We start from the raw sequence: 25388 nt of genomic DNA on the forward strand, positions 1-25388 counted from the left end.
TCTCTTGTTGCGGAGCAGGGCTCTAGGTGCACGGGCTCAGTAGTTGTGACTCACAGGCTCTAGAGTGCAGGCTCAGTAGTTGTGGTGCACAGGCTTAGTTGCTCCGTGGCATGTGGGATCTTCCCAGACCAGGGCTCGAACCCGTGTCCCCTGCATTGGCAGGCAGATTCTTAACCATTAGCCACCAAGGAAGCCCCTAATTTTTTAATAAGATCTAAACTAGAGAACAAGGTTCATTTTTTTCTATATGGATGTCCAGTTATTTCAGCATCATTTGTTGAAAAACACTATCCTTTACCTATTGAATTATCTTGGCACCTTTCCTAAAAATCAACTGGCTATATATGTGAAATTGTTTGTGAATTTGCTATTCTGTTCCATTGAATCTACATGTTTGTCCTTACACCAGAGCCATGCTATCTTGATTACTATTACTTTTTTTTTTATAGACTATACTACAGAGTTCCATCCATCAAGCTACCACATGCTGTAGTTTAAGGGTGTGATTCTTTTTTTTTTTTTTTTTAATAAATTTATTTATTTATTTATTTTTAGCTATGTTGGGTCTTTGTTGCTGCGTACGGGCTTTCTCTAGTTGCGGCGAGCAGGGGCTACTCTTCACTGCGGTGCGCAGGCCTCTCATTGCCATGGCCTCTCTTGCTGTGGAACACAGGCACGCGGGCTCAGTCATTGTAACTCGTGGACTGTAGAACACAGGCTCAGTAGTTGTGGCGCATGGGCTTGGTTGCTCCGAGGCATGTGGGAGCTTCCCGGCCCAGGGCTCAAACCCGTGTCCCTTGCATTGGCAGGCAGATTCCTAACCACTGAACCACCAGGGAAGCCCAATTACTATTACTTTATTGTAAGTCTTGAAATTCATTAGTGTGAGTCCATCTTTGTTTTTATTTTTCAAGATTGTCTGGCTAAAGTTTAGGTCTTTTGCACTTCTGTCTAAATTTTATTTATTTATTGTTGGGGGTAGGAGTTTATTAATTTATTTCTTTATTTTGGCTGTGTTGACTCTTCATTTCTGTGCGAGGGCTTTCTCTAGTTGTGGCAAGCGGGGGCCACTCTTCATCACGGTGCGCGGGCCTCTCACTATCGTGGCCTCTCTTGTTGCGGAACATGGACTCCAGACGCGCAGGCTCAGTAGTTGTGGCTCACGGGCCCAGCCGCTCCGCGGCATGTGGGATCCTCCCAGACCAGAGCTCGAACCCGTGTCCCCTGCATTGGCAGGCAGACTCCCAACCACTGTGCCACCAGGGAAGCCCCCTGTCTAAATTTTAGAATCAGCTTGTCAGTTTGCCTGCTAGAATTTTGATTGATATTGCATTTACTTTATAGATCAACTGGAAAGAATGAACATCTTAACAATATTGAGTCTAATTTGTGAACATATATTTCTCCATTTATTTAAGTATTTTAAGTTTTCCCTCACCAATGTTTTGTAGTTTTCAAGTGTTACACATATGTTGTTAAACTTATTCCTAAGTATTACATTTTTTTAATGCTACTGTAAATTGTATAGGCAGTTTTTTTTTTTTGTTTGTTTGTTTTGCAGTACGCGGGCCTCTCACTGTTGTGGCCTCTCCCATTGCGGAGCACAGGCTCTGGACGCGCAGGCTCAGCGGCCATGGCTCACGGGCCTAGCCGCTCCACAGCATGTGGGATCTTCCCGGACCGGGTCATGAACCCATGTCCCCTGCATCGGCAGGCAGACTCTCAACCACTCCGCCACCAGGGAAGCCTGAATAGGCAGTTTTTTAAAAAATACATATTTTATAAAATGAAATGAAGAGACTTTCAAGATGGCAGAGGAGTAAGACATAGAGATCACCTTCCTCCCCACAAATACGTTAGAAATACATCTACATGTGGAACAACTCCTACAGAACACCTACTGAACCCTGGCAGAAGACCTCAGCCTTCCCAAAAGATATATATCTTTTCTTCCTTTTTCTCTTTTTGTGAGTGTGTATGTGTATGCTTCTTTGTGTGATTTTGTCTGTATAGCTTTGCTTTTATCATTTGTCCTAGGGTTCTGTCTGTTTTTTTGTTTGTTTGTTTGGGGTTTTTTAGTACAGTTTTTTTTTTTTTTTTTTTTTGGCGGTACGTGGGCCTCTCACTGTTGTGGCCTCTCCCATTGCAGAGCACAGGCTCCGGACGCGCAGGCTCAGCGGCCATGGTTCATAGGCCCAGCCGCTCCACGGCATGTGGGATCTTCCTGGACCGGGACACGAACCCGTGTCCCCTGCATCGGCAGGCAGACTCTCAACCACTGCGCCACCAGGGAAGCTCCTTTAGTACAGTTTTTAGTGCTGGTTATCATTGGTGGATTTTTTTTTTTTTTGGTTTGCTCTCTTCTTTCTTTCTTTTCTTATTACTTTTTATTTTTAATAATTATTTTTATTTTTTATTGTAATAACTTTGTTTTATTTTACTTTATTTTTTTCTTTCTTTCTTCTTCTCTCCCTTTTCTTCTGAGCCGTATGGCTGACAGGGTCTTGGTGCTCCAGCCAGGTGTCAGGCCTGTGCCTCTGAGTTGGAAGAGCCGAGTTCAGGACATTGGTCCACCAGAGACCTCCCAGCTCCATGTAATATCAAACAGCGAAAGCTCTCCCAGAGATCTCCATCTCAACGCTAAGACCCAGCTCCGCTCAACGATCAGCAAGCTACAATGCTGGACACCCTATGCCAAACAACTAGCAAGACAGGAACACAACCCCACCCATTAGCAGAGAGGCTGCCTGAAATCATAATAAGGTCATAGACACCCCAAAACACACCACCAGAGGCGGTCCTGCCTACCAAAAAAGACAAGATCCAGCCTCATCCACCAGAACAGAGGCATTAGTCCCCTCCACCAGGAAGCCTACACAGCCCACTGAACCAACGTTAGCCACTGGGGGCAGACACCAAAAACAACGGGAACTACAAACCTGCAGCCAGCAAAAAGGAGACCCCAAACACAGTAAGTTAAGCAAAAAGAAAACACAGAGAAACACACAGCAGATGAAAGAGCAAGGTAAAAACCCACCAGACCAAACAAATGAAGAGGAAATAGGCAGTCTACCTGAAAAAGAATTCAGAGTAATGATAGTAAAGATGATCCAAAATCTTGGAAATAGAATGGAGAAAATATAAGAAATGTTTAACAAGGACCTAGAAGAACTAAAGAGCAAACAAACACTGATGAACAACACAATAAATGACATTTAAAATTCTCTAGAAGGAATCAATAGCAGAATAACTGAGGCAGAAGAATGGATAAGTGACCTGGAAGATAAAATAGTGGAAATAACTACCACAGAGCAGAATAAAGAAAAAAGAATGAAAAGAACTGAGGACAGTCTCAGAAACCTCTGGGACAACATTAAATGCACCAACATTCGAATTATAGGGGTCCCAGAAGAAGAAGAGAAAAAGGGAATGAAAAAATATTTGAAGAGATTATAGTTGAAAACTTCCCTAATATGGGAAAGGAAATAATCAAGTCCAGGAAGCGCAGAGAGTCCCATACAGGATAAATCCAAGGAGAAACATGCCAAGACACGTATTAATCAAACTATCAAAAATTAAATACAAAGAAAAAATATTAAAAGCAGCAAGGGAAAAACAACAAATAACATACAAGGGAATCCCTGTAAGGTTAACAGATGATCTTTCAGCAGAAACTCTGCAAGCCAGAAGGGAGTGGCAGGACATATTTAAAGTGATGAAAGGGAAAAACCTACAACCAAGATTACTCTACCCAGCAAGGCTCTCATTCAGATTTGACGGAGAAATTAAAACCTTTACAGACAAGCAAAAGCTAAGAGAATTCAGCACCACCAAACCAGCTTTACAACAAATGCTAAAGGAACTTCTCTAGGCAGGAAACACAAGAAAAGGAGAAGACCTACAATAACAAACCCAAAACAAGGAAAATGGTAATAGGAACATACATATCGATAACTACCTTAAATGTAAATGGATTAAATGCTCCAACCAAAAGACGTAGACTGGCTGAATGGATACAAAAACAAGACCTGTATATATACTGTCTACAAGACACCCACTTCAGACCTAGGGACACATACAGACTGAAAGTGAGGGGATGGAAAAAGATATTCCATGCAAATGGAAATCAAAAGGAAGATGGAATAACAATTCTCATATGAGACAAAATAGATTTTAAAATAAAGACTATTACAGGAGACAAAGAAGGCCGCTACATAATGATCAAGGGATCAATCCAAGAAAAAGATATAACAATTGTAAGTATTTATGCACCCAACATAGGAGCACCTCAATACATAAGGCAAATGCTAACAGCCATAAAAGGGGAAATTGACAGTAACACGGTCATAGTAGGGGACATTAACACCCCACTTTCACAAATGGACAGATCATCCAAAATGAAAATAAATAAGGAAACACAAGGTTTAAATGATACATTAAACAAGATGGACTTAACTGATATTTATAGGACATTCCATCCAAAAACAACAGATTACACTTTCTTCTCAAGTGCTCATGGAACATTCTCCAGGATAGATCATATCTTGGGTCACAAATCAAGCCTTGGTAAATTTAAGAAAATTGAAATCGTATCAAGTATCTTTTCTGACCTCAGTGCTATGAGACTAGATATCAATTACAAGAAAAGATACAAACACATGGAGGCTAAACAATACACTACTAAATAATCAAGAGATCACTGAAGAAATCAAAGAGGAAATCAAAAAATGCCTAGAAACAAATGAGAATGAAAATGCAATGACCCAAAACCTATGGGATGCAGCAAAAGCAGTTCTAAGAGGGAAGTTTATAGCAATACAATCCTACCTCAAGAAACAAGAAACATCTCAAATAAACAACCTAACCTTACACCTAAAGCAATTAGAGAAAGAAGAACAAAAAAAAACCCAAGTTAGCAGAAGAAAAGAAATCATGAAGATCAGATCAGAAATAGATGAAAAAGAAATGAAGGGAACAATAGCAAATATCAATAAAACTAAAAGCTGGTTCTTTGAGAAGATAAACAGAATTGATAAACCATTAGCCAGACTCATCAAGAAAACAGGGAGAAGACTCAAATCAATAGAATTAGAAATGAAAAAGGAGAAGTAACAACTGACACTGCAGAAATACAAAGGATCATGAGAGATTACTACAAGCAACTATATGCCAATAAAATGGACAACCTGGAAGAAATGTACAAATTCTTAGAAGAGCACAACCTTCCGAGACTGAACCAGGAAGAAATAGAAAATATAAACAGACCAATCACAAGCACTGAAATTGAGACTGTGTTTTAAAATCTTCCAACAAACAAAAGCCCAGGACCAGATGGCTTCACAGGCAAATTCTGTCAAACATTTAGAGAAGAGCTAACACCTATCCTTCTCAAACTCTTCCAAAATATAGCAGAGGGGGCTTCCCTGGTGGCGCAGTGGTTGAGAGTCCGCCTGCCAATGCAGGAGACACGGGTTCGTGCCCCGGTCCGGGAAGATCCCACATGCCGCAGAGCGGCTGGGCCCGTGAGCCATGGCCGCTGAGCCTGCGCGTCCAGAGCCTGTGCTCTGCAACGGGAGAGGCCACAACAGTGAGAGGCCCACGTACCACAAAAAAAAAAAAAAAAAAAAAAATATAGCAGAGGGAGGAACACTCCCAAACTCATTCTACGAGGCCACCATCACCCTGATACTAAAACCAGACAAACATGTCAGAAAGAAAGAAAACTACAGGCCAATATCACTGATGAACATAGATGCAAAAATCCTCAACAAAATAGTAGCAAAGAGGGCTTCCCTGGTGGCGCAGTGGTTGAGGGTCCGTCTGCCGATGCAGGGGACATGGGTTCGTGCCCCGGTCCGGGAAGATCCCACATGCCGCAGAGCGGCTGGGCCTGTGAGCCATGGCCGCTGAGCCTGCGCGTCCAGAGCCTGTGCTCCGCCATGGGAGAGGCCACAACAGTGAGAGGCCTGTGTACCACAAAAAAAAAAAAAAAAAACTAGCAAGGAGAATCCAACAGCACATTAAAAGGATCATACACCATGATCAAGTGGGGTTTATCTCAGGAATGCAAGGATTCTTCAATATACACATATCAATCAATGTGATAAACCATATTAACAAATTGAAGGAAAAAAGCCGTATGATCATCTCAATAGATGCAGAAAAAGCTTTTGACAAAATTCAACACCCATTTATGATAAAAAAAAAAAACTCTCCAGGAAGTGGGCACAGAGGGAACTTACCTCAACATAATAAAGGCCATGTATGATAAACCCACAGCCAACATCATTCTCAATGGTGAAAAACTGAAAGCATTTCCTCTAAGATCAGGAACAAGACAAGGTTGTCCACGCTCACCACTGTTATTCAACGTAGTTTTGGAAGTTTTAGCCACAGCAATCAGAGAAGGAAAAGAAATAAAAAGAATCCAAATTGGAGAAGAAGAAGTAAAGCTGTCACTGTTTGCAGATGACATGATACTATACATAGAGAATCCTAAAGATGCTACCAGAAAACTCCTAGAGCTAATCAATGAATTTCGTAAAGTAGCAGGATACAAAATTAACGCACAGAAATCTTTTGCATTCCTATACACTAATGATGAAAAATCTGAAAGAGAGATTAAGGAAACAATCCCATTCACCATTGCAACAAAAAGAATAAAATACCTAGGTATAAACCTACCTAAGGAGACAAAAGACCTGTATGCAGAAAACTATAAGACACTGATGAAAGAAATTAAAGATGATACAAACAGATGGAGAGATATACCATGTTCTTGGATTGGAAGAATCAACATTGTGAAAATGACTGTACTACCCAAAGCAATCTACAGATTCAATGCAATCCGTATCAAACTACCAATGGCATTTTTCACAGAACTAGAACAAAAAAAAATCTCACAATTTTTATGGAAACACAAAAGACCCTGAATAGCCAAAGCAATCTTGAGAAAGAAAAGCAGACCTGGAGGAATCAGGCTCCCAGACTTCAGACTGTACTACAAAGCTACGGTAATCAAGACAGTATGGTACTGGCACAAAAACAGACATATAGATCAATGGAACAGGATAGAAAGCCCAGAGATAAACCTACACACATATGGTCACCTTATTTTTGATAAAGGAGGCAAGAATATACAATGGGGAAAAGACAGCCTCTTCAATAAGTGGTGCTGGGAAAACTGGACAGCTACATGTAAAAGAATGAAATTAGAACACTTCCTAACACCATACAGAAAAATAAACTCAAAATGGATTAAAGACCTAAATGTAAGGCCAGAATCTGTAAAACTCTTAGAGGAAAACATAGGCAGAACACTCTGTGGAATAAATCACAGCAAGATCCTTTTTGACCCACCTCCTAGAGAAATGGAAATAGAAACAAAAATAAACAAAAGGGACCTAACGAAACTTAAAAGCTTTTGCACAGCAAAGGAAACCATAAACAAGACCAAAAGACAACCCTCAGAATGGGAGAAAATATTTGCAAATGAAGCAACTGACAAAGGATTAATCTCCAAAATTTACAAGCAGCTCATGCAGCTCAGTAGCAAAAAACAAACAACCCAATCCAAAAATGGGCAGAAGACCTAGATAGACATTTCTCCAAAGAAGATATACAGATTGCCAACAAGCACATGAAAGAATGCTCAATATCACTAATCATTAGAGAAATGCAAATCAAAACTACCATGAGGTATCACCTCACACCAGTCAGAATGGCCATCATCAAAAAGTCTACAAACAATAAATGCTGGAGAGCGTGTGGAGAAAAGGGAACCCTCTTGCACTGCTGGTGGGAATGTAAATTGATACAGCCACTATGGAGAACAGTATGGAGGTTCCTTAAAAAACTAAAAATATAACTGCCATATATGACCCAGCAACCCCAGTACTGAGCATATACCCTGAGAAAACTGTAATTCAAAAAGAGCCATGTTCCACAATGTTCACTGCAGCTCTATTTACGGTAGCCAGGACATGGAAGCAACCTAAGTGTCCTTCAACAGATGAATGGATAAAGAAGATGTGGCACATATATGCAGTGGACTATTACTCAGCCATAAAAAGAAACGAAATTGAGTTATTTGTAGTGAGGGGGATGGACCTAGTGTCTGTCATACAGAGTGAAATAAGTCAGAAGGAGAAAAATACCGTATGCTAACACATGTATATGGAATTTAAAAAAAGAAGTGTTCTGAAGAACCTGGGGGCAGGACAGGAATAAAGATGCAGACGTAGAGAATGGACTTGGGGACACGGTGAGGGGGAAGGGTAAGCTGGGACGAAGTGAGAGAGTGGCATGGACTTACATATACTACCAAATGTAAAATAGATAGCTAGTGGGAAGCAGCCGCATAGCACAGGGAGATCAGCTCCGTTCTTTGTGACCACCTAGAGGGGTGGGATAGGGAAAGTGGGAGGGAGTCACAAGAGGGAGGAGATATGGGGATATATGTATATGTATAGCTGATTCACTTTGTTATAAAGCAGAAACCAAAACACCACTCACTGTAAAGTAATTATACTCCAATAAAGATGTTAAAAAAAAAAGTGAAATGAGTATAGTGGTTACCCTTAGGGGTGCTAGTGACTTGAAAAAGGGAGCACAAGGCAGGGCTTGTGAGGCTTGTGATAATCTGTTTCTTCACCTGGGTGCTAGTTACATAGTATGTTTACCTTGTGGAAATTCATCAAGCTGTACACTTAAGATTTTGTACTTTTACGTATATTATACTTCAATGAAAATTAAAATAGAAAAAATATATTACATAATGAGAAAGAAGGATGTATTTAAAAAGAGAGAGAAGGCCTAGCTCCAGCAGTGTCATAAATTCATTTACTGTTGATTTACTGAGCACTTTACTGTATGCCAGGTGGTGAGCCAATTAAGCATGGCTTTTCTTAGATTATTTTCTTTGATCTTCACAAAAACCCAATGTAATAGATTCTATAATTAGCCCCATTTTACAGACAAGGGGAACAGAGACTCAAAAAAAACCAAGTTATTTATTCCATGTCATACAGCTGCTAAATTGAGGAGTTAAAATTTAAAACCAGGTCTTTCTACTGTAGGGCCAACGCTCTTAAAACAATGCAGTATGGTGTAGTGATGAAGAGTACTCATGTAAAGTGATGATGGATCTGAGGTGTATGTCTTTCTACCTACAAGGAAATACTCTGTTTTGAGGGGTGGTGACTAGAATGTAGTACCAGCAGACAGTTGGCAAACACATGAACTCTCAGGTTATACTTAATTTCTAATAGCCAGTGTTTTAGGTCCCATTTATGACTGGATCATTGAAAGTATGACAAAGTCTTGACTGAACTTTAGCTCCTGCAGTGGGATAATCAATATGTGAAATCCTTAGGCATTTTTATCTGTTAATGGTCTGATAGCCGCTGATCCCATTTTTATAGAAACATCTGGTTCATTTAAAGTATAAACAGAATAATTTCATTACTTTGCTGATTATTGTTTTCTGTTACTGGCGTTTCTGGTCTTTAGCCAGAATACAATACTCTGGTGGCATCCAACTTCAGTCCGTTTCCACCTTTTAAAAGATAAAAGACAAATATATAAAAGACGATGGAGTGAGAGGTTTTGGATGTTGGGATCAGAAGTGGCGTTTGGTCAAGCTTGTAAACCCACCTATTTATTAGCTCTCAAAATCTTACTCCATATTTCACAAGTTTTCATTTTCTGAGATACAAACAAATAACCTACATAAAACAGCCTGGAAGTCCCCCAAGGCCCATGTCCAACAAGGTTCTTATTAATCATTTTTGGTCTTATAGACAACCATGGCATTTATGCTAAAAAACATCCAACTCTGTGTACACCAAGGTTTGCTGTTTATGGTGTCCACTCTTATGTAAATAGAATGGCTTGGGATTTCCCTGGTGGTGCAGTGGTTAAGAATCTGCCTGCCAGTGCGCCAGTGCAGGGGACAATGGCTCAATCCCTGGTCCGGGAAGATCCCACATGCCGCGGAGCAACTAAGCCCGTGCACTGCAACTACTGAGCCTGCGCTCTAGAGCCCACAAGCCACAGCCGCTGAGCCCACGTGCCACAACTACTGAAGCCCTTGCACCTAGAGCCTGTGTTCCGCAACAAGAGAAGCCACCACAATGAGAAGCCGGTGCACCACAATAAAGAGTAGCCCCCGCTCGCCACAACTAGAGAAAAGCCCGTGCGCAACAGTGAAGGCCCAATGCAGCCAAAAATAAATAAAATTTTTTATTTAATTAAAAAAAAAAAAGGAGAATGGCTAATGCCATTCGTGGAAATATACTTTCAGCTGTGTATCTAGAATCATTTGTAAAGAGGCCTACAGGTAGGAGTTAACCTTTAGAAATTAAGGCAAGTCTGTGCCTTTAATAGCAGAAGTTGATTATCCAAATTTGATACAGTTTTATGGCACATTCAGTATGTCTAGGCAGGTATGAACTCCATAGTAGCATGGCTCTCCTTGCCACACTGGGTTTGCCTCAGTCATATATGCCAAAGATCCATCAAGTTACTTTGAAAAGTACAATGCAGGGGACGCGGGTTCAGTCCCTGGTTGGGGATCTAAGATCCCACATGCCACGGGGCAACTAAGCTCACATGCTGCAACTACTGATCCCGCGTGCCACAACTAGAGAGAAACCCATGTGCCACAACTAGAGAGAAGCCTGCACGCTGCAACGAAAGATCCTGCATGCCACAACTAAGACCTGATGCAGCCAAAAAAAAAAAAAGTACAAGTACCTAGTTGTACCTACCATGTTGTGGTTATCCTCTAAAGAAAATCAACTTTTAGAGTAGCAAAAATTTCAGTTAATTTCTGAATCTTACCCTAGTGTTCCCCAGCTTCAGACTTGAGTATGGTCCTTGTCTCCTTTTTCCCCCTCATACTCCACATTCAGCCTATCAGCTAATTCAGTTGGCTCTGCCTTCAAAGTGTATGTTGAATCCCAATTATTTCTCACCACGTCTGTAACTACCTTACTAGTCCAAAAGATTGTTGTCTCTTCCATGGACTACTGTGAAGTAATCTGTTAATTAGTCTCCTAATTTCCATTCATGTCCCCTGCAGCCTGTTCTCCACATAGCAGTGATCCTTTATAAGGTCTCAGATTGTCATGCTCAGGCTATGTGCTTCTCCATGTGACCTCTCTCTGCATAGCTTCTCATCCTCCAGACTTCCCTCTCCAGCAGGGTACTCTGAATTTCTTACATGGTAGCTCAAGGTTCTAAGATGGAGTAAGCAAAAGTTGCCTGGACTCAGAAGTCCCAGAATGTCACTTTCTCCACATTCTGTTAGTCAAAGGCCACATTCAAAGGCTAGGACAAACTACTTCTTTTTTTTTTTTTTTTTTTTTTTTTTTTTTGCATTACGTGGGCTTCTCACTGCTGTGGCCTCTCCCGTTGCGGAGCACAGGCTCCGGACGCGCAGGCCCAGCAGCCATGGCTCACGGGCCCAGCCGCTCCGCGGCACGTGGGATCCTCCCAGACCGGGGCACGAACCCGCGTCCCCTGCATCGGCAGGCGGACTCTCAACCACTGCGCCACCAGGGAAGCCCAGGACAAACTACTTCTTGATGGGAGGAACATAATTCATGTTCAGGGAGGGATGGAATTGTTTGGGGCCATCTTTGGAGATAGCTACTACCACCCAAATGACCTGGATCATCTGGCTTGTACTACTTCTTCAACTGTATTTCTTCTTGCTTTGCTCACTTGGTTCTAGCCACCCTGGGCCCTCCTGTTGTTCCTTGAACATGCCATTTAGACTACCACCCAGGACCTTTGCTCTCAAAATGCCCATTGCCTAGACCATTCTTCCCCCGTGTAACAAAATGTCTAGTTCCCTCGTTTCCTTCATGTGTCAGTTCAAATGTCATATCTTTAGGGAAACTATCTCTGACCCCTTAGACTTAAATAATTGTTAGGTTGTTTATTAACTGCTATATAACAAATTACTACAAACTTAGCAAGTTAAGATAACACCCATTCATTTGCTCACTGTTGTCTAGGTCGGAAGTCTGATACAGCATGACTGGGTCCTCTCCTCAAAGTATCACAAAGCTGAAATCAAGGTGTCGGCTGGGCTGAGTTCTCATCTGGGGAAAAATCTTCTCAGCTCATTGTTGTTGTTGTTGGCAAATTCAGCTCCTTGCCTTTGTAGGATTGAGGTCCTCATTTCCTTACTGGCTGTCTGCTGGGAGCTGCTCTCAGCTCCTAAGGATGACCAAATTCCTAGTCAGGTGATCCCCTTCTCTTCTGCAACCAATTGGAGAAAACTCTCTGCTTTTAAAGGGCTCATGTCATTCGGTCACACCCACTGGAGTAATCTCCCTATCTTTTTTTTTTTTTTTTTTTTGCGGTACATGGGCCTCTCACTGTTGTGGTCTCTCCCGTTGCGGAGCACAGGCTCCAGACGCACAGGCTCCAGACGCACAGGCCCAGCGGCCATGGCTCACAGGCCCAGCCGCTCCGAGGCATGTGGGATCTTCCCGGACCGGGGCACGAACCTGTGTCCCCTGCATCGGCAGGTGGACTCTCAACCACTGCGCCACCAGGGAAGCCCCCTAATCTCCCTATCTTATGGTCCTGATTTAGGACCTTAATTAAGTCACGGCAGTACCTACATGTTTGTTTGAATAACTGAGAGAGATGCTTGTACACCAGGGGTCAAGAGTTTCCTGGGGGACCATCTTAGATTTTTGCCCGTCACAATAGCATATATTAATTTTTCTATCCCTTTATCCTGCTTTATTTTTCTTCAAAATACTATCTACATTATATTTTCTGTTTGTATGGTAATGTTTTTAGCTTGCTGTACCTACTACAATGTAAGTTACTGATGGTAGAGACTGTATTATTTTTGTTCAATGCTGTATTCCTAGCACCTAGGACAGTGTTTGGCACATTATAGATGCTCAATTAATATTTATTGAATGAATCAATTAATATAGAGGACTTTATGGCATATAATTTTGATGACAGCAGAGATAGGATTTGGGGGTGGTTGGGGGGAGGAAAAGGGTATATTGAGCATTGATGTTATTTAAGCTTTATCTCCAAAGGTAGCAGGGTCTCAAATTATTCATTGGCTTTTCTTTGCATGGAGGATTTCTTACTTGACTATTAAAAAATAAGTTGTGGGCTTCCCTGGTGGCACAGTGGTTGGGAAGTCCGCCTGCCAATGCAGGGGACGCGGGCTCGTGCCCCGGTCTGGGAGGATCCCGCATGCCGCGGAGCGGCTGGGCCCGTGAGCCATGGCCGCTGGGCCTGCGCGTCCGGAGCCTGTGCTCCACGACGGGAGAGGCCACAGTGGTGAGAGGCCCGCGTACCGCAAAAAATATAAATAAATAAGTTGTGAGTAAGTAATTGTATAAATGCCCAGTAACTGGTGTATACAAGAAAAAGCAAATTAGCTTTTTTGCTTGCTAGTAATAACATGCTTTCATCGGTTTTCATCTATATATCTCCAAATAATGCTTTCCTACGAACTTTTGGAAATGGATACCTTGTCATCCAGCAGTATTCGTGATTTACCAACTTGCTGTGGTATTTCTGTGGCTTTTTCCATATAACTGCTGTTTGCAAACATCCAATTACTAATAGAGTAACAGAGTGAGCTCCATCATATAGACATACATAACATAGCATGCCAGACTGGAAAATTATATAATTTCTCTTATTTTCAATACTTACATGTTTCTTTCAATTCACCTCTTCTACAGACAAAACTTGCCAATGGCACTTCCAGTATGATTGTGCCCAAGCAACGGAAACTCTCGGCAAGCTATGAGAAGGAAAAGGAACTGTGTGTCAAATATTTTGAGCAGTGGTCAGAGTCCGATCAAGTGGAATTTGTGGAACATCTTATATCCCAAATGTGTCATTACCAACATGGGCACATAAACTCGTATCTTAAACCTATGTTGCAGAGGGATTTCATAACTGCTCTGCCAGGTATGTCTACAGATGTTTGTAAGCCATTAATTTGCCTGGAAGATATGTTACAATGGTAATCATACTAAATCTACAGCTCTATATCTCTCTATTTTAAAAAATCTTTGTTGGCTTGATTTTTACAAACTGAGCATTTTAATTGTACCTTCTTGGGATATAAATACAAAAAATCAAACTCTATAAATAATAGAGACTCCTCTTTCCCCTCTCTTCTCCCTGTCTCTATTCACCCTATTTTTACTCACACGTAGGTTTAAATAAAATCTTTTCTGAGGTGTTGTCTGGTTTGAGATGTGTCTTTTATAATGTGTCTTAGTTTTAAGGTATATTAACTAATGTATTTGAATTTGGATTTCTATGTGAATTTATCAACCGAATATTTACATTATAGGAATGACTAAGAAACATTTTTAATTGAATATTTTAGAAAGATGGGTATCTCAGGAGCCTTGTTGCGATATTAAATATGTAAGTGCCAGGGTTTACAATCTCACTGCTCAGGAACTAAATAACTATTATAAACTATATATTTTTAAATATATATATATATATTTGTACATACACACACAGACACACATATACACACACACACTTACAATACTTAGGAGAGTGCTGTGGTTGTTTCACTGAATGCTTGATGGTGATCTAGGATACTATGTAGGCATCAGTATTTGGGGGAAATGATGTCTCAGGAAAATACAAGTTTCTCACCTGTGTTAATAGCTTATTCTAAAAGAAAAATAGTACAAAAGTGAGTGAATCTCTAAAATAGCTTGTTTTTATTTTTTTTCAGTTGTTTCCTATAGCACTTATGGGAAATTTAGAAAATTCAAAACAGTTTAAAATATAAAAATAAAATTTACCAGAACCCTACCATTCAGAGAGAACTACTAATATGCTATTAATATTTTTCCTAGGTGTGTATATTTCCCTCATAAGTGTTTGTAACATTTTTTCTTACTGTATTCTCTTAATGTGTTTTTCTAAGTGTTGGTTCTTTTAAAAAATAATTTTTTTATAGTATTTGTATTATTTATGGTGATTGAAGCATATATTATTTAAACCCTTTATTGAACATTTAGGTAGTTTAAAATGTTTTTTCCATTATAAACTGTGCTGTGGTGGACATTCTTATTCATCTTTTGGGCATCCTAGGGAAAAAAATACCAGAAGTGGGATTTCTATATTAATGAATTATGAACATTTTTTAAGGCTTCTAATACATATGCCAAACTATCCTCTAAGAAAAATATACCAACTTATACCTTCCCCCCAAACTGCATATTACCACTCTGCTTAACCTTTGCCAATTATATCTTTTTAAAAATTTGTTTTTCTAAAATTGGAATTTAAATTGCCCTTTAAAATAAAAGAAATGCCTATTTATATCTTAGAAATAACCATTTTCAAGCTGAATTTGTTCCTGTATCTTTTGTTAAGTAGAATAGACTTCTGCCCCTTCTTCATTCATTGGATTTTATTTTAGCCATAGGCAAACAGTTTTCTTTGTGCGAACAGTCTGTGTGTACCTCATTACTGTGCTCTTCCCAATCACTGAGACATGTTACGATCTCAAGCATATACCACTAAGAATTGAACAGGAGATGATTAGACTTGTGTATCCTTTGCCTAATACCAATCTCTGATGTATATCTGCTGACCACTTCATAAGACACTAAATCATCAGTCTAATGCTTTATGGCCACTTCAACTTATGAACCTACACCATCTGGCTACATTTAGTAAACCAGACTACTTCAAAAAATGCCTGTAATCCATTAATGTAATGGGTTTGTTTGGAGTGTTAGGTGAAATTACTTCCAAAGACTTATTATAGGGACATAGTGAAAGATCAGGAGCAATTTCATGCCAGCCATTAAAAACAGGAATGCATTTTGGGAACTTCTGATGGTGTAGAAAGTTTCAGTATAAAGATGCAGAAATTGTGCCATTACTGTATTTTGTATGACGAACTAATTATTATATCTTTAATTGGCTTATAGTCATGTTTTTTAAATAAAAATTAGGTGATGAATGCCTCCATCTGCTTGTGCTTAAATATGAACATGTGATGCCAGCCAAACAAGAACCATTTAATGCTTTCTTTTCCAAATCTGCTGAAAAATGTGACTGATATCCATACAATTTTTATAATTAAAATAATGTTTAAGCACATTTGGATTTTTGCTAATGGCATCCAAATGTGTCTTTGTATGATTCAGGGGAAAGACACAAAATGAAATGTGGTATTCCCTCTCCTGTTTGTTAAGTTTGTGCCTAAGGGAATCAGAGTATGAAGGAATCTTTCTGCACTATTTAAGTCTTTAGCGAACCTCTGATATGTAACCTGTAAAGAGAAATAACTTTGAATGTTTTTGTCTCACTTGTGAATTAGAACAGCAGCCAAAAGTTAGTGCGAATATCCTATTTTTTTTTGCGGTACGCGGGCCTCCCACTGTTGTGGCCTCTCCCGTTGCGGAGCACAGGCTCTGGACGCGCAGGCTTAGCGGCCATGGCTCACGGGCCCAGCCGCTCCACGGCATGCAGGATCTTCCCGGGCCGGGGCACGAACCCGCGTCCCCTGCATCGGCAGGCGGACTCTCAACCACTGCGCCACCAGGGAAGCCCCCAAATATCCTATTTTATAGGATTTGTTCCTCTGAGGCCCCAGTACAGATTTGGGTAGTAGAGAATTGTAATTGAGAAGCCCACCCAGTTAACACAGTCCAAGATCTACTTCCACTGTTTTTCTCTGTATATCCTACAAAAATAGTCTCTGAAATTATAACTTATCTATTGGTCTGGGATTTTTTTTTCCATTTTTGGCCAACTGTCATTTAGGCTTTATAGCAGCAACTGTTCTCAAATATATTTTTTAAACATCTAAAATTAAACTCATACTTGAACTTAAACATACCTCTCGGTCATTCCTCTTGGGGTGTTTCTGTACCAATCTGTATTTCCTTCTTCTCTCCTTTCTGCATGCCCAGAATTCTATAATCCAGAACATTCTGACTTAGTGCCTCTCTCCCAGTACATTTAAAGGATATTTCTTTTACTGAACAGCTTAAGAACTGCAGCAGTAATAGAAACAGAATGAGAAATGGACCTAATATAGAGAATTGGGGTGTGGGGGGTCTGAACCACAGAGTTTGAGATGCCGTCCATAGAACATCCCCTAGTGCCGAAATCCATATAGATAGATGTGAATTGTTTCCTGGAATCCTTTTTATTTTTAATGTCTTGGGGGGTTTGCTGGTTGTTAGTTTTCACTTCCTTATCTAAAGGAAGATGGAAAATACTGTTCATTTCTGTAACCTTATAGAAAAATTATTGACACTCATTTTACCCTAGTCTCTTTGAAAAAGAAACTGGACCACACTAGGGACAGTAATGTGCCTTCACAGCAGAATAAATGCTGTTCTGATTTAAAGGACCTTTTGTAAAAAATCATTCACCACTATCTATGTTCTTTTTCTTTGCCTCCTCCCCCCACCGAAAGCTCGGGGTTTAGATCACATCGCTGAGAACATTCTGTCATACCTGGATGCCAAATCGCTATGTGCTGCTGAACTTGTGTGCAAGGAATGGTACCGAGTGACATCTGATGGCATGTTATGGAAGAAGCTCATTGAGAGAATGGTCAGGACAGATTCTCTGTGGAGAGGCCTGGCAGAACGAAGAGGGTGGTGAGGCTTTTAACGTTCTTACTATTAGAGCTTCAGGACCTGGCCTTTCAGTCTCTGAAATACAGTATTATTAGGAGCCGTGAGACCACTTATCTTTTGATACAGTGATTTTGCTGTTTTATAGCAAAAAATGTTAAATAGTTCATGTACTTGACAGTTTTTCTTCTGACCAGTCACTCATAAGTGACATAATAATGTGTTAATACTGCTTTGCAAAAAATCATAAAAAACTGGCCAGCCATTCTATTTGAAGCGTTCTGTTCTCTGGGCAGAGATTGGTATCCTGAAAAAGGGCTGATGGGCAATTTATAAGGCAAGTAGATGGCTTTGAATCACACAGAAGCCATCAGATCTAGCTTTCCCCTAAAATAATCCAGAACAAATAATTATTTTCTTTTTCAGATTTCTTGCCTTCAGCCCTTGCCTGTGGTGTTTTATCATCTTTGTAATCAAAATTATTTTTATGCCCAACTAGAATAAGAACTCAAGCCATCAGAAAGAGGGAAGATTGGAATTTAGTATAAATCATTGTTTCTTTTTAAGACTCTTATATTTTCTCAAGATTTTACTGCTTAATCCTGAATCCCTTAAGGCATTATATAGTTAGCAGCCCAAGAGATAGTCACCAATTTTGTTGTTCTCTTAATGTAATGGTAGCATTTCATTAGAACTTCTGGAAGATGTCTTCTATATATAATTTTCTCTCGAAGGATGTCTCTATAATGTCACTGTAAGAAAGTTGGGTGTGAATATTTCATAAATAAAATAAAGGTGACATATTAAATGTTTTAGTTGGTAGATATGCACCAGCAGGCATATGTATGCTCAGTGATATCGTGAGCAATTAATTTTATGAATTGTTTATCGTGGATCATAAAGAGATACAGAACAGTTAAGAATGGAGGATCAGCTTTTCTTAGCAATTTTCATAAAAATATAGTCAGCTCCCTTTTTTTGCATCTTTGAAATTCATTAAAGCATAATAAACATAATGACCTCTAAATATTATACCAAGTGCTTCAAGAGATTTCTGTCATTCTGGCTATTAGGAAGACTTTAAAATTTCTCCCAAATTCAATTAAATTAGGAAGCAAATGCCAGGCAGTTTTTGGCTATATAAAAATTGCATAAGTGAAAGTTATTGTTTCTCCTTCCCAAATATGTTTTCTTTATTCTCACTTATTTCACTATATAGAAAACTAGAAATCTTATATTTCATAACTTATTTCATAATTTGGAAATAAACTCTTTATATTGTATAAAAAAGCAAAAAAGTATATAGTTGTATGGCATTCAAAGTCCATCATTTTGCTAAGCATGCCAGGATGAGCCTTAGAAATAGAGGAGGCAGTTGCTTACATGGGAAAATTTTAGGGCAGGTAGGAATATTCCTCCACCCCTCAAGGGAAAAAAAAAAATGAAAAGAAACTCCCCTCCAGATAAGTCCTGACCTGAAATTTCAGTTGTAGAGACTTATTCCCATAGCTATAAAGGTTTTGTTCCCTGTTAAAATGTACTTTGTTCCCATTTGGACTGTAAATGACAATTAGCCTTTATCACACCTTGAGACTTTACAAAGTCTCTTTTTTTGAAGGCAGGGAGAACAAGAAGCAGATGGACAGATCTTGACACATACGTGTGAAAATGCCAAAGATAAATGTAGGCTCCACAGTTTTGCTTAGGGTTGGCACTAAAGATCTATTATGTTAGTTACACAGAAGAAAAAACCAAGTAGATCATTGAACAGATGGCTTTTTGGCCTTTTAAAAGGGTGTGTGAAGGTTTAGCTGAGAAATAATTCAGGATTCAGCACCAGTTACCACTCTTCCCTCTATCTCTTCAACCATAGAAACCCATTCCTGCTCTTTTGAGTATCCTTCAGAGTTCTGACTGTATTCCTTTGTCTTTGGCCATATTTATCAGCTTGATATAGACCCATGAAATTTCAAATATTTGTTCACCCCATGAAGATCGCCTCCAGTATCCCCTTCACATTCTGTGGCTGCTTATTTTTACATGTTGCCTTTCTTCCTGTGTTAGTTGTCCTTCCCCACTTAAAAAAAAAATTAATCTATGATCACTTTTTCATTTTTTTCTTGCAAGTTGTCTTAACCAAGCTTCCTTTGTCAATAAAGTCTGTTATACTACCTTTCCCCAAATACTGTCTTTGAAAGTTTCTTCCATTTCTTCCAACCAAAAATAAATAAATACAGTTTTCTAAAAAAGCTTTGGGTTTAATTTCCACTCTACTGTTGTATTTTATATCTAGATGAATTTGACAGTCTGCTCCTAGGACATGAACTCTTATTTTCTCTCTTGAATAATACTGAATATTCTCTCTGCTCAGTAATGGTAACCCTTAAAAGTATAATAAAAGACCACTTGGGAAAAGTCCATTTTCTTAATCAGCAGATCACATTTTATGATAACATTCTGAATTTAATATTTAGCATTTATCATGTCCTCACACTCTCAAAAGTACTAGACATTTCAATAGAAGTGGTCCCTGTTGTCAAAGAGCTTCCATCATAAAAGGTTTTGACTTACAAAATAAATATAGACTGAGAAACCAGTTTTCAACACTTAGCCACCCTTTTTTGTAGCATCTTTGATTCAAAGAAATTCAAATACTTTAGCAAGGTGTGATAAATACTGTGGGGTAGAAAATGAGATCAGAGGTTTGTATGATTTCTTTTTCCTTAGGGTATAGTTTCATTGCATATGAAGAAAATCATGGGGTGCCTGTATACGATTGCCAGAGATTAAAAGGAGGGCAGGAATCTCTGAGAAATGGTGGGCATTGAGAGACAGTAAAGTAGTTAGGGCTTCCCTGGTGGCGCAGTGGTTAAGAATCCGCCTGCCAATGCAGGGGACGTGGGTTCGAGCTCTGGTCCGGGAAGATCCCAATGCTGTGGAGCAGCTAAGCCTGTGAGCCACGACTACTGAGCCCATGCGCCACAACTACTGAAGCCCGCACGCCTAGAGCCTGTGCTCTGCAACTAGAGAAACCACCACAACGAGAAGCCCGCAAACTGCAACAAAGAGTTAGCCCCCACTCGCTGCAACTAGAGAAAGCTCACCCACAGCAGCGAAGACCCAACACAGCCATAAATGAATGAATGAATAAATAAATAAAAATTTAAAAAACAAACAAAAAAACCCACCAGAGATATAAAGTGATTAAGAATGTGGCCTCTGAAGTCAGACTTAGATTCAAATCCCAGGTCTCCTCACTAGCTGTGTGACCTTGGGCAAGTTGCTTAACCTCCCTGACATTTGATTTCTTCATCTGCCAAATGAATGTAGTGATTCTTACCTCATTAAAGGATGTTGACGTTGAAACTATTAAATTGTAATTATTGACCAGATTTTTTTTTTTTTTTTTTTTTTTTTTTGCTGCGCTGTGTGGCTTGCGTGATCTTAGTTCTCCCACTAGGGATTGAACTCGGGCCCCCAGCAGTGGAAGTGCCGGGTCCTAACCACTGGACCGCCAGGGAATTCCCTATTAACCAGATTAGAACCTCTTCATTCAAAATCTGTTTGCCTGCAATGTGTTTATAGAATAATATTGTTCAGAGAAGTGTATCTTGAAGCCCAAATTATTTCATAATGTGTCTTGTTTGCCCTTTTCTTTATGTTGATGTATCATGTTTCTTGTTCCTATTAGTCCCTTTTTTAAAAAAACTATTATTTTAGCTTCTCTGTTTCAGATTACCCTTTTTGTATCAACACAGAAGTCAGAGCCAGCTACCTTCCTGATAGGAAATTTTCTCAACTAATTTTCAAGGTGTATAATAGGAAGAGGGCAGGGGAGAAGTGCTCCTAGAGACACTGAACAATTAATTATTCTGTAATGGAGCTAAAGAGGGAGGAGTGGATGACTGGCCCAGAGAAAACATGATTTCTCTGGTGCCAGGATTACACTCAGAGGCATTTCTGCCTATCTCCACTTTGCAAGGCACAGTGCCAATGAGAACAGCAGTTAGTACACCCATAGTGGGGTTTACTAGCTTGCACACCGTGTTTGGTGGGTTCTTAACTTCAGGATGAGGAGTTAAATTTTTTACCCAGCAGGAAGTGATTGCCATTTACTGATTTTTTTTTTGTAGCAAAGATCTAGCTTGGGATATGAGTATTCCAGAGATGTGCTGTCATAAGGAAGGAGATGCTAACAAATGTTGCTCACTGGAATCAAGGAAAGGCAATAAAATCCATGTATGTATGTACATAGCCAGGAACACACCTGTGAAAGTCAATTTTGTGCCTTAGGCTGGACAGCACAGTGCTCTTAGGCATTTCTTTTTTTTTAATCTGCTTTCATAATTGCTGCTGGACACTCCTGTGGTCCCTTTGTTTTCTGTCGAAATTGCTCCTTTTAAAGCATAGCTACACTGATCACCAGCAGCCTGGGTGCCTGAGCCGCCAACACACCTTACCCCATATAACTGGGACTAGAAAAAGTGATCTCTGTGACAGAGCCATTCCTGCTGCCCACAATGCTAGGCTCCACTGACACTGGCACAGCTTTACTCAGTGAAAAAAAAGTCTTTGGGGCATGTGCCTAGTTCAAAGCTGGTAGTTATCATCACTAACAAAATTTTCAAAAGATAAGGCCAATGAATCTGTCTATACAGAGGTATGATAGTCAATAGATAAATTCTGACTATGTGCACTCCATTTGTCTATTGACATAATATTCCTGAAGGCCTGACACTCTGATGTTCTGTACTAGAAATCATCATGTTTTAGCCAAAAGCGAATCAATGTTGGCAGAGTTCCTTTGAGCCCAGAAAGTTCCTCCTTGACATGGACTCCTGAAATCGAGCTTAACTTCACACCTCTCCAGGCTGGTTATGGAGATTATATGGAATGGTAACTGTGAAAACACTTTGAAGAAATAGGAAGTTCCTTGTAAATGTATAATATTATGATTTTTATTGGGAAATATTTGTTGTTTTTTAGGGGACAGTATTTATTCAAAAACAAACCTCCTGATGGGAATGCTCCTCCCAACTCTTTTTATAGAGCACTTTATCCTAAAATCATACAAGATATTGAGGTAAGAATCTATGTATATTTGGATATTTGCCAAATACTAGAGAATCATCAACATTCTTCAGTAACAGCGTTGTTACAGCAAACCCATTAGGGTTTATTGTGTGGGTTAAAAATCAGTTTCTTTACAAGTGAGTAGGATAGGTAAAATATAGTAAATTCCCAGGCAAAAAAAATGTAAAGCTTTTAAAAATTGTTTACTGATAGATAAATAGATGAGAGAATACGATAACAGCAGTGAAACTGCTAAAGTTGCACTTATAAGCCATTATTCAAATATCTTCTGAATTGAGCCTCTGTGGAAGTTCACTGGTAGAAATGGCCACCACAAATGAAAGATGAGCACTGAGTAGGTAACCTCATGTGGTTCATAGCTTGCCCTCTGTTGGTGAACAGTCTCTTTCTAGCAGGTTTATTATTTAGTTCAACGAGTTATATACAGGAGAGTTCTAGGAAATAAATCTTTAATTACTTTGCACATGGAAAAGTGTTTTACAGTGTTAAATAGTGGCTTTTTTAAAAAAATGCCTTAAGTTTTATATATCCAGTAGAGTAAAGCATTTGTCATTGGTTGCCATGAAAGTCAGATAAGAGCTTAGTTCTAGTCCTTTCCTAATTATTGCTTCTTTACCATTCCTTCTTCTCAGACAATAGAATCTAATTGGAGATGTGGAAGACATAGCTTACAGAGAATCCACTGCCGAAGTGAAACAAGCAAAGGAGTTTATTGTTTACAGTATGATGATCAGAAGATAGTAAGTGGCCTTCGAGACAACACAATCAAGGTGAGGTCTCTTCAGTTATGGGAAGGTAGAAGAAGGGGTGAGGATGACCACAGTATAAAGCAATCTAAAGCATAAACTCTAAGCAGTATTTCCAGAAAGTAAGAGTTTTAGATTGTATCCAGTCCAAAAGCCAAAATTTCCTTAAAGGAAAAATGCCTGCTTCCCTCCAGAAACACATGCAAATGGATAGGGCTAGGGTTAAATTCTCTTCTTGAAGTGCACTGAATGGGCTATTACTCTTTTGGCCTTCACATAATTATAGGCTACCGCTGTTCCTTAATGAAAAGGATAAAGTCTGCATTAGTACTCAAGCCACATATATATAGGTGCTTAGCTATACCTATAGGAAAGAATGCATTCCACACTACTCCGGGCTTTGATTCTTTTGGGGAATCAAACACATAATAGAGCCAGCAAGTCTCTGCAGCACCCCATTATCACGATGATCAAAAGGATCTTGTTTGCCATCCTAGATCTGGGATAAAAGCACATTGGAATGCAAGCGAATTCTCACAGGCCACACAGGTTCTGTCCTGTGTCTCCAGTATGACGAGAGGGTGATCATAACTGGATCATCGGATTCCACAGTCAGGTAGAAAATTTCAAATGATCTTTTGAACTCTGAAATATCAGATTCACTCTGTTCTGTCTTAGATAGTAATTTTGTATGTATCTGCATGAACACAGTTATGAAACTTCATAACCAAAAAAGAATAAACCACCAGCTCTCCCCATCATTGTGTCAGTCTAAAGCTAGAAAACTTGATTTAGGAATGGTTATGGTAAGTTTACATTTTTGTACATTTAAGAAACTACAGGGACTTCCCTTGTGGTCCAGTGGTTAAGACTTCGCAGTGCCAATCCAGGTGGCCCCGGTTTGATCCCTGGTCAGGGAACTAGATCCCACGTGCCACAACTAAGACCCAGCGCAGCCTAAATAAATAAATAAATATTTTAAAATAAAAAAAAAATTTAATTACAAAAAAAAAGAAACTACATATTCTATTTTGATTTGGGGGAATCATCTATTATAGAAACTTGGTAAACCTTGCATTTCTTACAAAAGCCACCTCACAGGGGAATGACATGAATGGAATGAAGCCTTCCTTTCAAGTGGTTATAACTGTAGTACAGGCATGCATATCTCCTTTAAAATGTGTACAGGTGAGCAAAGCTCTCTCTTTGCCAACCCCTCCCCTGCTGTCCCTGCAGTTTTTAATTGCAAGCTTCACTCAGGGAGGGACCTTCAATTTCCAGAGGTGTTAGTGATTTCATGACACAGCCATTATGCTGCTGGAGTCCAGTGTAGCTTGAGTTCTGGGTACTAGCAGCACTACTAGGAACCTCTGTTAGGAATTTTGCCTTGAGCTAAAGGATTTAGCAAACATAATGCATCAAAAGTAACTTTTAAAAAATAGGAAAAAAAGCAGTTAACTGCATTGTTAGATTCTCTGAAGTTAAATGTTTACCATTCCAAGTTATCCTCTGTGAATAGAAAAGGCCATTCCTGTTTCTTGTCTTTTGACTTAAAGGCATAGCAAATTCTGTTCTTAGAGTTATCAACATTTAACATTTATTGGTGCTTGTGGAGTGCCTCAAGGAAGCTGAAAGATTGTAGAGGCTAACATTTATAGGACAAGGGAAAAAATGATTTTCTAAAAGAAGGTTAAACTGAAAAAAGAAATAAAATGTGTTGTAAAAAACAAAGTAAATATACAAAAATAGAGTGATCAAAGTAAAATATACCTTCAAAAAAATTCTCAAGCTATCCAAGGGGCTCACACTCTGCTGTGAAGCCCATATTGATATTGGGATGGCTGTTCTTGATCCCTACACTCATTTAAAGCACAGAAATGGGGCCTTACATTTAGAGTCTAGATAATTTTAGGCC

At 39.5% G+C, this 25388-nt stretch overlaps 1 protein-coding gene across 1 annotated transcript in view; it reads left to right on the plus strand.

Annotated features, from left to right (window-relative positions):
- The window catches only part of BTRC (beta-transducin repeat containing E3 ubiquitin protein ligase), a gene marked incomplete at its 5' end in the record, with an annotated part of 185121 nt that overhangs the window by 146533 nt on the left and 13200 nt on the right, over window positions 1-25388 (plus strand). The window contains 5 exons of the mRNA XM_079711568.1: window positions 13737-13968; window positions 17471-17657; window positions 22620-22716; window positions 23360-23497; window positions 23971-24089. Coding sequence (XP_079567694.1) covers window positions 13737-13968; window positions 17471-17657; window positions 22620-22716; window positions 23360-23497; window positions 23971-24089 — 773 coding nt within the window. The remainder of the gene's footprint in view (window positions 1-13736; window positions 13969-17470; window positions 17658-22619; window positions 22717-23359; window positions 23498-23970; window positions 24090-25388) is intronic.

The sequence above is a fragment of the Hyperoodon ampullatus genome (assembly GCF_949752795.1).
Source record: "Hyperoodon ampullatus genome assembly, chromosome: 1".
Lineage (NCBI taxonomy): Eukaryota > Metazoa > Chordata > Mammalia > Artiodactyla > Ziphiidae > Hyperoodon > Hyperoodon ampullatus.